Here is a 13,681-nt window from a genome sequence, read left to right as displayed (position 1 = left end):
ATGAACTCCTCAACCCTGGCTCAATGTTACTCATTGTTTGCTTACTCGGACTTGCTTTGGTCTTCTTGCACCATAGTACGTGCAATGGTATTTTGAACTCCATCGCGCCCTTTGGCACTAAGAAGCTGAAACGTGTCTGTGAGCCATAGTTGAATGAGACCACATGTGTACTCAGATGCCAGTGCAGATACAAGTTGCACATGTCTCTACAGATGCTCAGGACTTCTTTAGCTGCCAATCAGCTGGCTGTTAAAACGCCTAAATGGTATTATATGTCTAACCTTGTGTCCACACATAGCAATAAGCCCCAAGTGCTTTTCAATGTATTGAATAACACCATTAACCCATGTGTGAATGTAGGCATGAATTATTCCACAATGTAGGGATCAGGTCTACTTTCTCTTTGATCTGACCTTGCTGCTGTTGCCGTGTGTCATGGAGCCTTGGAACAGTTTGAGCCTATAGCCCTCAGTGAACTGGCAAAGATAGTTAAGACGCTTAGACCCTTTTACTGTCCCACAGATTGCCTTCCGTCTAAACTACTCATCAAAAGTCTCTGATGTCCAATTGTATTCACTCTGTTTTCAAACATGCTGTTGGAAAAGGTTTTCTATCACCAACTTGCCTGTAAAGACGTTTCTGAAAAATGTCAGTGTTTAAGCAACAACATAGCACAGAAACTGCACTTTTACATGTAATGATCTTGACTTTATTCTGAAAATCCTGCTTCTGCTTTTTCTGCCCTTCTGCTTCTGTCCTCAGCTTCTGACACAGATGACCGCAAGATTCTGTTGTGTTGGTGTTAAAGGCCAAGCACTGGTTCAGATCATACTTGTCAGTACAAACCTTCTCTGTTCACCTCGCCTTTTAAACACAAACTGAGCTGAGTCATTATTTGTATTAACTTTTTTTTATTTTAATTACTATTTTAATTGCTTGTATACATGTATTAGCACATTGCTGTACAGCACTTTGGGCTTTTTAAGTTGTAAGGGTGCTTTACAAATAAACCTTGATATTGGTATTTTCTTATTACTAAACTGTCCAAATATTGTCGCTGCCTTTCTTTCTTTCTCTTTCTCTCTAGTTCTCTCTCCATTTCTTTGGCTCTGTTTCTTTTGCTCACTGCACTGTCAGTAGGATTGCTCGAGGCTAAACTCAGCTCATCTGTAAAGTCACAGGGCTGGGCTCACTGTAACAGGCTGGACTGAAAAAACCTCTCCCTGCACGCTCACATGTATGCATCTGTGTACTTTGGTTAGGTTTAGTACATTTAGATAGAAAGGATTTGCAAAGAGCTGGTACTCCATTTCTGTGTTTCTCAAGTCAATTGGACAAACATATTTATGAGCAAATAATGACAATTTCCTTAACATTTCCTCTGCCATGGCTGTCATCACAAGTGGGCAAAATTAAACAGCAAAACACACAAGGCTCTTTTAAATTAGCCTTTGCATCATCTTCAGGGAATTAAAGTCTGTCCAAATCTGAAGCTTTCGTGCTTTGCTCTGTCCATGGAGCTGATCTGCTGAATGTCAACATATTGCTGTATTTCATGTCAAAATTACTAATTTACTTTAATAGTAATATTATTAACAAAACACAGTCTAATTAGCAAACATAGTCTTCAGGTCAAAGTGTATGGATAGTTTATGATTGAAAACAGAAGTTTTCATTGTACTAGACTTGGTACATTGGACTATTTCTGCAGCTATTTGGGAGCAGGACCAACCGAATAGACTGTGGCATTGTCTGTGCTCAGTCTATTATTGGTCCTTATTGTAAACTTGTCCCAGAGGAGACCCTGTGTGCAGTGCAGATTTTACCTTAATAAGAGGTGCCAGTTGGCGGGGGCTCCCTTCTCTCTCCAAAAGCAAACACAAACTTCTAATGACTGTATCTAGACAAATTCTGCAAAGAGAAAAACAAATCTATTACATGTATTTCTCCATTTACTATAATTACTCTATATAATTACTCAATATATAAACTCAATAAACAACTTTTTGAAAAAAAGTCAAAATGCTAACAAGCCATGTCCTTATATCTCCTTTGTTGTTTTGTCCCTTGGGCCACTCCTCATTACAGTGAGGGAGCACCGTTGTGACAGTTGAGTTGTTTTTCCTGAAGTGATACAAACAGGTTCGAAAAAGGAGACTGGACTTGTGCTCTGACTCTTTATTGAATAGGACCCCGGATCGATCAGACTTTAGAAGTTTGTGAACAAAAGCAATTTCCTCAAATACAATTGCCAGGGAGCGTACCTGTTCCAACTGAAAAAATCTCTCGTGTAATTAGTGCTGGTGGCTTCTGTACTCACTCTTGGATCTAGAAATAGAACAGAAAAGTAATCAATACGAGTTTATAAGCTCAAGGTAGTACAAACAATATAACACACCACACTATGTCCAGATGGCCGACCCAAGGGCATTCTGGGGAAAGGCCGTGGATGCTCACCAGGCTAACAGAAGGTCATATGTCTGCGAGTATTTATTCATCTATGGATTTATGCACGGCCATGACTGTTAGAGGGGTCTGAGCGCCCCATAGACAGGCAGCACAAAATAGTGACCCGGGCCAGCTGCTCAGTGCGCTCAGCTGGAGGCCTGAGGGTGCACTGACAAGCCACACAGAGACTGCTAAGGAGAGAGGTGGACAGGGCAATCGCAGGAGGCAGGATAGTATTGTGGTAGATTGTTTGAAAGGTACCGTAAAGAAAGTTTGATACGCTATTTTGTATGTACGCACATCTATTCCAATTAACTGTTTTAGTCACATGAATGCCATTCTCGGTCTGGAACTCCTAACAAGCCTGCTATGGTAGGGCCATATTTTGTCCCAAATGAATGTGTCACTGGAAATAGGGGACAACACAACACAACACAACAGCATTAAAAATGTATGATTTTGTTCAGTGTGTTCTCTCTTATTTGTTTTAAAATAACAAGCTATAAGCTAAATTTGGCAATAATATCTATGTATGTATTTCTTACCGGACACATCAGCACATTCTCAGGAACCAGGGATGAATTCACAAGGCACCAGTAGCAACCACTTTCCTTGACTTGAAGAGCATCAGCTCCTCCGGAGTATCTTTGTCTTCAGGGACCAGAAGCGTCATCTGTAAAAGACAAGAAAACAAATTATGAAAAGATTATTGAACCAATATATCACAAACATCCTAACCCTAACTCTAAAAATGTATACTTGAGAACAGAACAGGGGTGTGAGGAGGCCCATGGGCCAGAACAGGGCTGGGACCACCAAAAACATGAGCCATGAGCTTTGGAGGCATCACTCCAAAGGGAGGAACAGCAAGATCCAGCACATCCCCAAAGGCACCAGGCTGAGGAGCTGCGGCTTGCATAACGTGACTATTTGGCAGCACACAATCACCAGAGAGGAAAGAGAAGAGGCTAAATTACATACCACTAATACAGTCAGGGAGCTGGGGAAAGCTAAAAAACTAATGCTAACTCATTAGCAAGGACCACGCAACTGCAACATATGCAAATAATTATTCAATGATGTGAGATGGACACTGGTAGATCAAACTGCTGACCAATGGCAGGGACATGAGACTCAGGGTGGGGGTTCCATCTTGGTAATCTGTCCAGCTTGTTCGGGACCCCCCCCCCTCTTAGAAGAGTGGATCTGAAGAAAGCATATTACAAGGAAAGGGAGGGTGGGTCAGGAGAAATCTCAGTTAACATATTGACTCCATCTCATTCATGTGCTTTTATTACACAATATTAGAAATAGTTTTTATTGTTCTAGCGTAAATAACTAAACAGTTGAACTGATAAGCTGGTGTCTGAAGTTCCTAAGCAATTAAGTTCTGGATATATTTCTCGATAAATCCCTTAGTATGGGACAATAAATGGTTTTGTATTGACATTTCATAAAACTACTTTCTTATCGTACTCAACCTCCATTCTACAAAATATAACTTAATAAAATGATTTAATAAAGTTATAAAAACCTGCGCAAAAATGTGTTAAACTTGCTATTATTGGCTAAGGACGTATTATTAGACATAATATAATACCTGCAGCAGGTGCGGCCGAATTCAATGTTCCCCATTTCTACTAAATCTAAAATTCTAAAATATTCACCAAACCTTCAACCCGAAACATTAGTAAATGCCTCTGGTGTACTCTCCGGGGAGTGGGATGAAGATGTGTGCTAGTTTGAAGCTCCGTGGTTTATAAGTGTAGCTAAAGTTGTTGTCATGTGTGTCGCACGCGGCCTGACTGGTCTCGTCACGTGGGCGGAGCTTACACAGTTAACAATTAATTTGTTTTTTATCAGACAAATAAAAGTATCTACAAATTAAATGAAAAGTTGTGGTATATTTCCGTAGATTTGCAATATTTGGGCAATAGTGATGTCAAGATTATTAGATTAATCGATAATCGTGATTTTTCAGGTCACAATCGTCAGAACCCAAAAAATATAATCATGACAATTTTTGAAGCAAAACTATGTATTTTTACCTACATGTAAAGATGTTTTATTATCTGGCTGTTTTTGTCACATTTAACTGTATCCTTCAGAAAGTTAAATTTTGTAAAGCTAGTTACAAATCTGAGGAACAGTAACATGTTTGGATACAGTCTCAATAATCGTGAATAATAGTTGTATTCTCTCTCAATAAGCGTAGCACTAAAACTTGATATCATGACATCTCTACTGAGAAATCAACCTACTGTGAAAAATCTTTACCTGGCCCAATTTCTATTCCGTTATTTAAAGTACCCTACATTTATTTGTGCATAATAACAATTGACTCCAGGAACCAGGTGAGGAGTAAGAAAGGATTTTACTGAGCACATTAACAGGCTTTGCCCTGTAGTCTATCTACCCATCACTTATTTATCTATTCACTAAAGTTACTTTTTGGAGTAACATTAAATTTGCAGCACTTGAATGTGTGGATGACTAAAATGCCTCAAAATAGTCTCATGTTTTCATGGTCATTTAACAATGCATTTCACTAAACTAACAGTTCAAGCTTCTATTGCAATACTGCAGTGACCTCTTTCCAGTGTTTTGAAGAGAGGCTCCTCCAAGCAGCAGAGGATGACTGTTACCTCTGTGTGGTACAGGGGCCAGAGGAGCCATATCTAGTCTAATGGAAGCATTAAGTGAAGAAAAAGGTTAACGGTTGTCACATGTCACATTATTCTTACAGTAACTTAGCTGATTCAGCAAGTTGGTGGTGAAGGGCAAGGACCAACTGTGTGCATTTATTATGGGCTATGGCAGCAGATGGAAAGGACCGGGCCACACATGTTCTTGCTTCTGTGTAAGAAAAATGCAAGATGTGAAATAAAAAAATAAGTTGCTCAAGATTGTTCAAGGAATGAATGACTTTGACAAGAGCAAAAGAAGAAAACCCTGTCTGTGTGTGTGTGGTGGTCAAATGATCAAGAACATGCAGTAACTGGGAGCTGGTTCGAAAGGAAAGCTGATTCAGTGTTTGTAGCCTACCAAGAGACACACTGCATATTAGCACACATTAAAATAAAAACACCAATAACTGGTAAAGACACCAGCAAATGGAACAGGATTCACTTAAGCAGGTCTAATGTATCCCTTTTAACAAGGGCTATGGAACAGCAACAGTGCCTCTATGTGGACATTCAGAAAACTGCATTACTATAATATAATACATATTTGTTTGATTATATAATTGATTTATTTTTAATTAATTTGTTTTACAATTTGTTTCAATATTTGGTCTTGGTGGATTATTGTAAGAAGAAGAACTGTTGTCATTTATTTTTATCTGCTCATTTGTTTTCAGTGTTCTGCAGCGCATGCCAAATAGGTTTAGCTAAATTAAAATCAATACAATAAAACACTCAATAGTTTGCAGTCAATGGCTTTATAGAGTTTTACCAAAATAAAAACAATCACACAAAGATACAAACAATAAATAACATCTACGGTCAAATATATTACTAAAAGAATAGGAAAGGTTTAAATGGTTGTGCAGGTATACATTTCAGGGGTCAAGTAGGTTGTTAGCATGTGTGTTAACAGAACGGCAACATCACAAGGCAAATTTCACATCACCTGAGCTTTGACAATGTACTCAATGCAGTTTAGACACAATTGTACATTCATTGTTCTTGTGTGGATGATGGTGTGGTGCCAGGTGCAGTCATTGCAGGAGACTTACTGGCAAAAGGAAATGCTGGCTTTTATTACGCTGTAAGCTCTCGTTTGTCTTTTTACAATATGTATCCGGTAATCCCTCTCATTGTTTAAGCTGTAAAGGCTTTGGAGGTTGAGTGAAAAGTGTATTTAAATGTCAAATGCTTTTCATGGTGTGCTGTTTTTTGGAGTGTTAGAAAGGGGATTTTATAAACATATGATATTATATTCCAAAATGATGGTTAATAACATGTATGTGCACTGTAATTTGTGTGTGTGTGTGTGTGTGTGTGTGTGTGTGTGTGTGTGTGTGTGTGTGTGTGTGCGTGCGTGCGTGTGTGTGTGTGTTTAACATGCGCATTGTACTGTAAAAATAAGTTAATACATAAAAAATAATTTACATTTAAAACTGATACATTTTCATAGATTTGCATTGATAAATAGAAATAGCTTCATACACACTGATATATCTGTGTTGGCCAACTTCATAGCACTGTAGCCAAGAATGAAATGAAGGCACAGAAGAGTTTAGGTCTGGAACACACTCTGGTGGCTATTGGAAAACAAACAGTAATCGTTGTGCACCAATATTGACGACTTTTATTTAAGTCATTATTTAGATTATAAAATTGGCAAAAGTGGTCAGAATAAATTAGACAACAACAACAGAAAACATATTCTTACGCGATGTGAATATATTACAATATAATAATACATTATATTAATAGCATGCTGTGTGTCATGTGATTGGCTACCATACAGTGCTTTAAAGAACTGCACAAAAGTGCTAAAGTGTTGTAAAAGATGGGTTAGCAATAGAAGAAAATTCCCAATGGTCCCATCTCCCATTAATCTGCATCTTTGAAATGTTATACATCACATAGTTTTATGTTCATTTCCACTGTATTCAGCAGCACTATAGCTGGGTAGAAAATTAGACATTAAGATGTGAATTTGTAAAAGTCTTACAAACTTTTGGGTACACAAAATGGATGTGTGAATGTGAATGATTTGTGTGCCTAGTTGGCTGTTAACTGCTGATGAAAAAGTGATCAGCCGAACAGTAAAATACTACAATGAATTACTGTACATATACTAACTGGCTACACTGGAAGTAACCTTGAGAACTCTTGGCTCTGCTGCACCTGTCTTGTCAGACGTTTCTTCTTTCATTGATGACATTTCCTCCAGGAGGGGCAATATGAATGGAATCCAGAATAGGTCGCAGCATCTGGCCAAATGGTCTATGGAGAAATGAGATCAAAGAATGTATTAATATTTTATCTTCATCCAGTCTTTTTTAGGTCCTAGCCTGTTTTATTGCAGTGGAGGGTTTGGGGCGACTGGAGTAATAGTCATACAATAAAGCAGTCTATACTCACGTGGAAAGCACTTCTGATGGGAGGTCAGTGATGTAAGAGGGTATTGTCCTGCCTGTCAGGAACTGTGAAACTTCATTTGTAAAGGTGTTGCAGTTGTGCTCAAAAAGGCGATATTTGTCACCCCTAAAACACAAATTAGTAAAACAAATAAAAACAATAAAAGAAATGATTCGGTTTACTGACATCACAACTTTCTACAATGCCCATAATTCAAAACGGAGCTAGAACCTGGTCAGAATTCTATGGAGGAATTTGCTTTTTAACTGTCAGATTTCAGATGGATCCACCTGGTTTATGGTTCATATCTCTGCAATTAATGGGCCTATCCATATTAAACTCTATAAGCAGACTATGAAAACACGAGACAAAAAATCAAATTGAATCGAATCGAAATAATAATTTTACATTTTTTAATTTTTACATTTCTTAAATTGGGAAAACCTAATTATCTATTCAGTCTTAATTCTGGCCCCACCCCCATTGAACGAGTGTATACAATCAAACGGAAATACAAATACTCGAGCGTCGAGCAGAGGAGACCATTTAGAAAAACTTCATTTGGACAGTCTGCTTTTTCAGTCTGTGCCGCACACTCCTGGAATCTGGTCCCACAGAACTGAAGAACATGACATCATTCATAGCTTTAGCAGAAGTGTGAAACAGTGGCTCTTGGACAATCGGACATGTGAACATAACGTGAACATCTCTTACAGATGTCTTGTTGGGGAGATTGTGATTATTATTTGTCGATTGTCATGTCTCTCTTCATTCTTTTCTTCATATTCTGTTTATCTAAAGTATTGAATTTCACTGATCCTCATTGTAATTGAGTATTTTGTGCCTGTTACATGTTCTGTTTTCTGTCTCCATCAACCTGCCAATGGGACTACAGATGAACATAGCTTGCATGGCTAACTCAGGCACATTCACATGTTGAACTAACACATGTTCATTAATGTGCACTGCCCCATATTAAATAACATATACATAAATGAAAATAGGCACACATTTTAATGTCGGTGCATAAATAAACAAAAGTTAAATAATTATTCGCAATAGCCTCAAAGAGTGGTGTCGTTATTCATCTCCAAAGACCAGATATTGTTGTTAATTAGTTCACTATTAACTATGAATTAATAGTGAATTTCTATTTTTGAATATTTCTTTCAAAAACAGTGAATCTCTTAGGCCCTTGCCCATCATCTGAAATTATGACATGATCAAATTCTAAATCATGAATGCAACCTATAGAAAGGTAAATATTATAATAATAAACATAGCATAATAAAACACCTGTATGTGCCTTCTCCCAACGAGGAAAGATAATCCATGAAGATTTCCTCTGACACTTCTGTTTCTCCAAGCTCTACAATCGTATCCGGTGGACCCAACATGGTCCCACCCTGTACACACAAGCATAGAAATAAATAGTCCAGAAGTCTCTTTTTTGTATGTGTATATTGTGAACTGAATCATGATCAAATAGCTTCCACATGACTAGGATGTGGTAAGTATGTGTGCTAAATGGTCTATGTTCATGTGCAATTACTGTCGTGATCACATGCAATGGTATTTATTTATTTATTTTATCTTTATTATTTTTCCCCTCCATCCCTTGTTGGGAAATGGGAGGTTTTGTCTATTGGAGTTTTTGTTTATAAAAGATCTTCTATTGAGAGTGTTTTTCAAACTTCCTATAAGTGATCTGTTCTTTTCCTCTGTATCTACCTCTGTATCTACCTGCATTGCAACAATGAAATTTCCCCATGTGTGGACAATAAAGGATTATCTTATCTTATGAACCTTATTATTGAAAGCAACATTTTAATGTTATAGTAAGAAAAGGCCATATTGTGAAAACCTCTAAAACCTAAATTTCACCAATCATACCGGTGAGCAGCTGGAGATTCCCTCTCCACCATAGAAAAACTCATCACCATATGCCACTATAGCAGTATGCCTGGAAGACAAAAAATGTGCATTATTGATCCAAGCCAGTCAGAACACAACCAGCACCTTCTTTATGAGCCACAATACTGATGCTCACAGAGAAAACTACGTGAAAATGTCTAGAGAACTACTCACCATATACCATCGAGTTGCTTTCCTGAAATATACAGGAATACAAAGTTTAATTGTCTATTTTTTGGTAATTTTCTTGCAAATGAATAATGCTCAAGGAGGACACTCAAAACCGTAATTATTGAAACGCAACAACCCAATACACCCAGATCATCTAGAATGTACCAGGCTCAGCAGCTGTTATTGTCGTTATTACTTTCTTATCTCAGAGGCTACCGCATCGGAGAAATGAGCAACTCACCTAACATGATGGGACTCAGACTGCGAGCCATTCCCCGTGATAAATCATAAATATATAACTGGACATTGTATCTTGTCGGAGTTTTGTCCATGATGTGTAATAACTACTATATAGCGGGTTTTATCCGTGGTTAGCTTTAGTAGGACAGCTGACCGCTCGCTCTGATGATCGAATTCACAACACAGCGCATTTCCGGTATAAATCCTTCAAAATAATACACACAAACGCGCCACCGACATGACCATCGACGACACCATCCATTGAAATTCAACTTTTATTTTTTAGAATTTGGATATTTTCTTGTTTTTGGTACGCGGTATGATTTCGACTTGACAAACATAGAACCGTTATGTAGTACTCTGCTGCTCATGATAAGAGATTAGCGCACATGTAAATATATGATCTACATACATATACAAAAACAGCAAGCTGTAGGTCTATTTAAGATCCGTGTAACTTAATTCGAAAATAAAATCTACTTCAACAAACACCAAAGAGGAAGAAGAATCAAAATCAGAAAAGGTTTATTTATTTATTGTCAATAAACAGAATTCACAAACATAAGAACTTAATTTGGTGATATGGTGCAACATTAAAGGCGTAATGGACAATTTTTCGGCGATTTGAGAACTCAGGCGGAAGTGCCCATGCGCACTCCATCGTGCGGACTGATATAACACACACGTGCGTTTGTTTATTAGCACGACGGATCACATCGCATCACTCGTCTCCATAGATTTCCGTCTCTTATGAGTCACCTCGAACAGTCTTTCTTCGTCTTCATTTTGTCCCATACACTGAGGGAACTATATTATGATAGATCCATGCGCGTAGACACGCGGAAATGTGCTGCTCTCATGGGAACGAGCCGCACGCGGCTGCAGGTGAGCAGTAGGTGCGTTCTATGATTGATACGTGGCAGGACTAATCAGCAGTCCACGCCACGAAGAAATGAGACTCAGATTTGGGCCAAAAAAATTGTCCATTCAACCTTTAACGAACTCCTAGGGCGTTTTGCCCACAACCTCAAAATTGGTGTACATCCTCTAAACAAGTAGGGCATCTAAAGTTATTTAAATTTTTGGGATCACTTTTACGGTCTTCGTGCAGCGCAGCCGCAAAGTTGGACAACTTATTTTGGGATATTGCAAATCTAAAAATTGCTCCCATTTTAACAAAACGAGTCAGATTAGGACCAAATTTTAATAAGTTGTTAAACTTTCAAGTTTGAACCAGTTTATGGTGAAAACATTGAAACGGGCGCGATAGCGCCCTCTACAGTGACCTTTAAATAAAAATTTATGGACAAAGATTTGTTTTACCACAATGTTCAAAACTTTGCCCAAAATTCAATTTTGGCCTCCCGATCAAAAAGCCAATCAGACATAAGCACTATTTTTTACGGCGTAGCCGTAGCAATGACAGAAACCCCCCATGTTATCCCTATGGGAAAAACGCAAAATCTCTAAAATTACCACATTTTTACACTTCATTCTTTAACGAACTCCTCCGTGGGCAATAGCCCGATCAAGCTCATATTTGGGGAAAATCATCTACACAAGAGGGACATCAAAAGTTATTCAATTTTTTATTCCTTACTTATTAAGTGTTACGGTCTCTGTGCGGCGAAGCCACACACTTTTCCCAGAATTTGGACTATTTGGCCTTCAGAGTGGCCTATAAACAATAGAGTTTGTCCAAATTACATGACATTTTGCACAAAATTCTAATTTGCCATCCCGATCATAAAAGTATGGGAGCCAAAGTCATATTTTGTACGGCGTAGCCGTAGCGATGACAGAAACATCCTGTGTTATCCCTATGGGAAAATCGCAAAATCATCTACACAAGCGGGGCATCAAAAGTTATCCATAATTTTATTCTATGTGTTATGGCCTCTGTGTATATGCCGTCACAAATGGGAAAAACGCAAAATCTCTGAAATGTTCACATTTACGCTTCACACTTTAACGAACTCCTCCGTGGGCGATAGCCCGATCAAGCTTAACTTTGGGAAGTATCATCTACACAAGCGGGGCATCAAAAGTTATCCATATTTTTATTCTGTGTCACGGTCTCTGTGCGGCGGAACCGCAAATTTGACCGACAATTGTGTTAATTTGCATTGGCCATGTACAATAAGATAATATAAGACAATCCTTTAGTGTCCACACATGGGGAAATTTCGTACACATGGGGAATGTGTCGCTGTCTTAGTTCTTAGACACACACAATGAGGGCGCGTTAGCGCCATCTCTGTAAAATTCAGAGAGCAGAGTCGGAAGGCCGGCGGCCCCGTTGGACGCCGCTTGCGGCTTTAATTTTGCTATTGATTTAGATTTTCGGCTCAGGAAGAAGCCCTTTTCAAAGACCCTCAATTGTAAGATTTTATTTTTGGACTGAATAATGAACTTTTGGGTCCATAAAAAATGTTTCTAATCCAAAACACATTGGAGGATCATCAATGCAATTCTGTAGGAATGGGCCTTGACCTGGGAATATCTGAAATCAATATGTTTTTTTCTTTGAAATCACATTCTCCAGCATTCCACAGAATTGTTGTACATCACACTCACTGGTACGAACAGCTCAAGTCAAGGATTCAAGAGGGAGTAAACGGGACTAAACTAGGACTAAACCCGGGAGTAATACAGGACTAAAATCAGAACAAAATTACAGAAATTACAAAACAGTATAAGAAATAAAAGAGAGTAAATGAAATCCTTTCAGTCATGCACAGCTAAACAAAACTGTTTTTATCTTAGATTTGAACATTGTCAGAGTAGAACCTGTCTTACATCTTCAGCGCGTTTTTTTACCGTGATAATTTAAATGTGGAACTATATTCTCAGCCTGATAGCGCGATAAATCTACGCTTGAATCAGTCCGCCTCTGACTCAGCCAATCAGGTGAGACATTACAACAACAACAAACATGGCGGCTCCCTTGGAGCGCCATGTTGTCTCTCGAGCCGATAGAAAACGCAAGAAAAATACGTATTATACATTCATCACACACATATCATCGGTAGAAAAAGAACACACACAGCCACTGACTATTGTCCGTTGGAGGAAGCTGGTGACTTGTGCTCGTAAGTGGATAGAAATCGACGGAATAGACCGCGCGTTAGCGGCAGCTGTTTGTGTACACGTTTATTAGGGATCATCTCAAAATGGGTTGAAGCTGAAAAGACGTAATTTTTTTCGTCTCTCTCTGGACCCCCTCCCCCCCTCAAAAGACGAAAGACTGGCTTCACATAAAATGTTAACGCGTTGATAAAACGATAGTAGCTTGATACACCCTGCTCACCTTTAGTTTATATTTAGAAGTTATGAACTCTCCAAATAATGTCACCTGTTGCGCATGTTTGTTTACTCAATCCACATGGTCCAGGGCGCGCCAGCGCGGGGCGCGGGGAGCGGGGCGGGTGCTCTCTCGCGCTGGCCGGGGAGCGGGGCAGGTGCTCCCTCACACAGGCCACTGCGCGCCGTGATCACAACGCAACGCACGGGCCGCGGTGCGCCGTTCTCCCCCCTACGCACTCCCCGTGCTCCGCGCCTCTCCCGCTGGCCTAATGCTCGTTGCTGAGGGAGTTTTTTAGCATTTCAAAACAATTACTGCCACAACGATGTATTGAAGCTTCAAAGCAACAAAAAGATGAAATGTAGGTTCAATAAATTCAATAAATTCATAATTGGGCTTGTCCATCTCGTTGAATTGTAATTACTGCAAGATACTTTTAAAAACGGTTGAATCAAAGTAAATTTCTGTTTGTAGCCTGCTATTATATTAAAATCACTGCATTTACTTGCTT

The 13,681-nt window shown here is 38.9% G+C and overlaps 1 protein-coding gene across 1 annotated transcript; it reads right to left on the bottom strand.

Annotated features, from left to right (window-relative positions):
- Positions 1–5,882: 5,882 nt before the first annotated feature.
- Positions 5,883–10,058, bottom strand: LOC140358012 (desumoylating isopeptidase 1-like). The gene is made up of 6 exons (XM_072442641.1): positions 9,868–10,058; positions 9,630–9,651; positions 9,435–9,504; positions 8,838–8,947; positions 7,545–7,667; positions 5,883–7,406 (listed from the first exon to the last, which is right to left on the bottom strand). The coding sequence occupies exons 1-6, from the start codon at positions 9,956–9,958 to the stop codon at positions 7,316–7,318; spliced, it is 507 nt and encodes a 168-aa protein (XP_072298742.1). The 5' UTR covers positions 9,959–10,058; the 3' UTR covers positions 5,883–7,315.
- Between the last annotated feature and the right edge of the window lie 3,623 nt (positions 10,059–13,681).

Source organism: Eucyclogobius newberryi, unplaced genomic scaffold (assembly GCF_026437365.1).
Source record: "Eucyclogobius newberryi isolate DKJ021-1_F unplaced genomic scaffold, fEucNew1.0.hap1 SCAF_13, whole genome shotgun sequence".
Lineage (NCBI taxonomy): Eukaryota > Metazoa > Chordata > Actinopteri > Gobiiformes > Gobiidae > Eucyclogobius > Eucyclogobius newberryi.
Note: the sequence above shows the minus strand (reverse complement) of the source record. Positions and strands in the feature narration are given on the sequence as shown.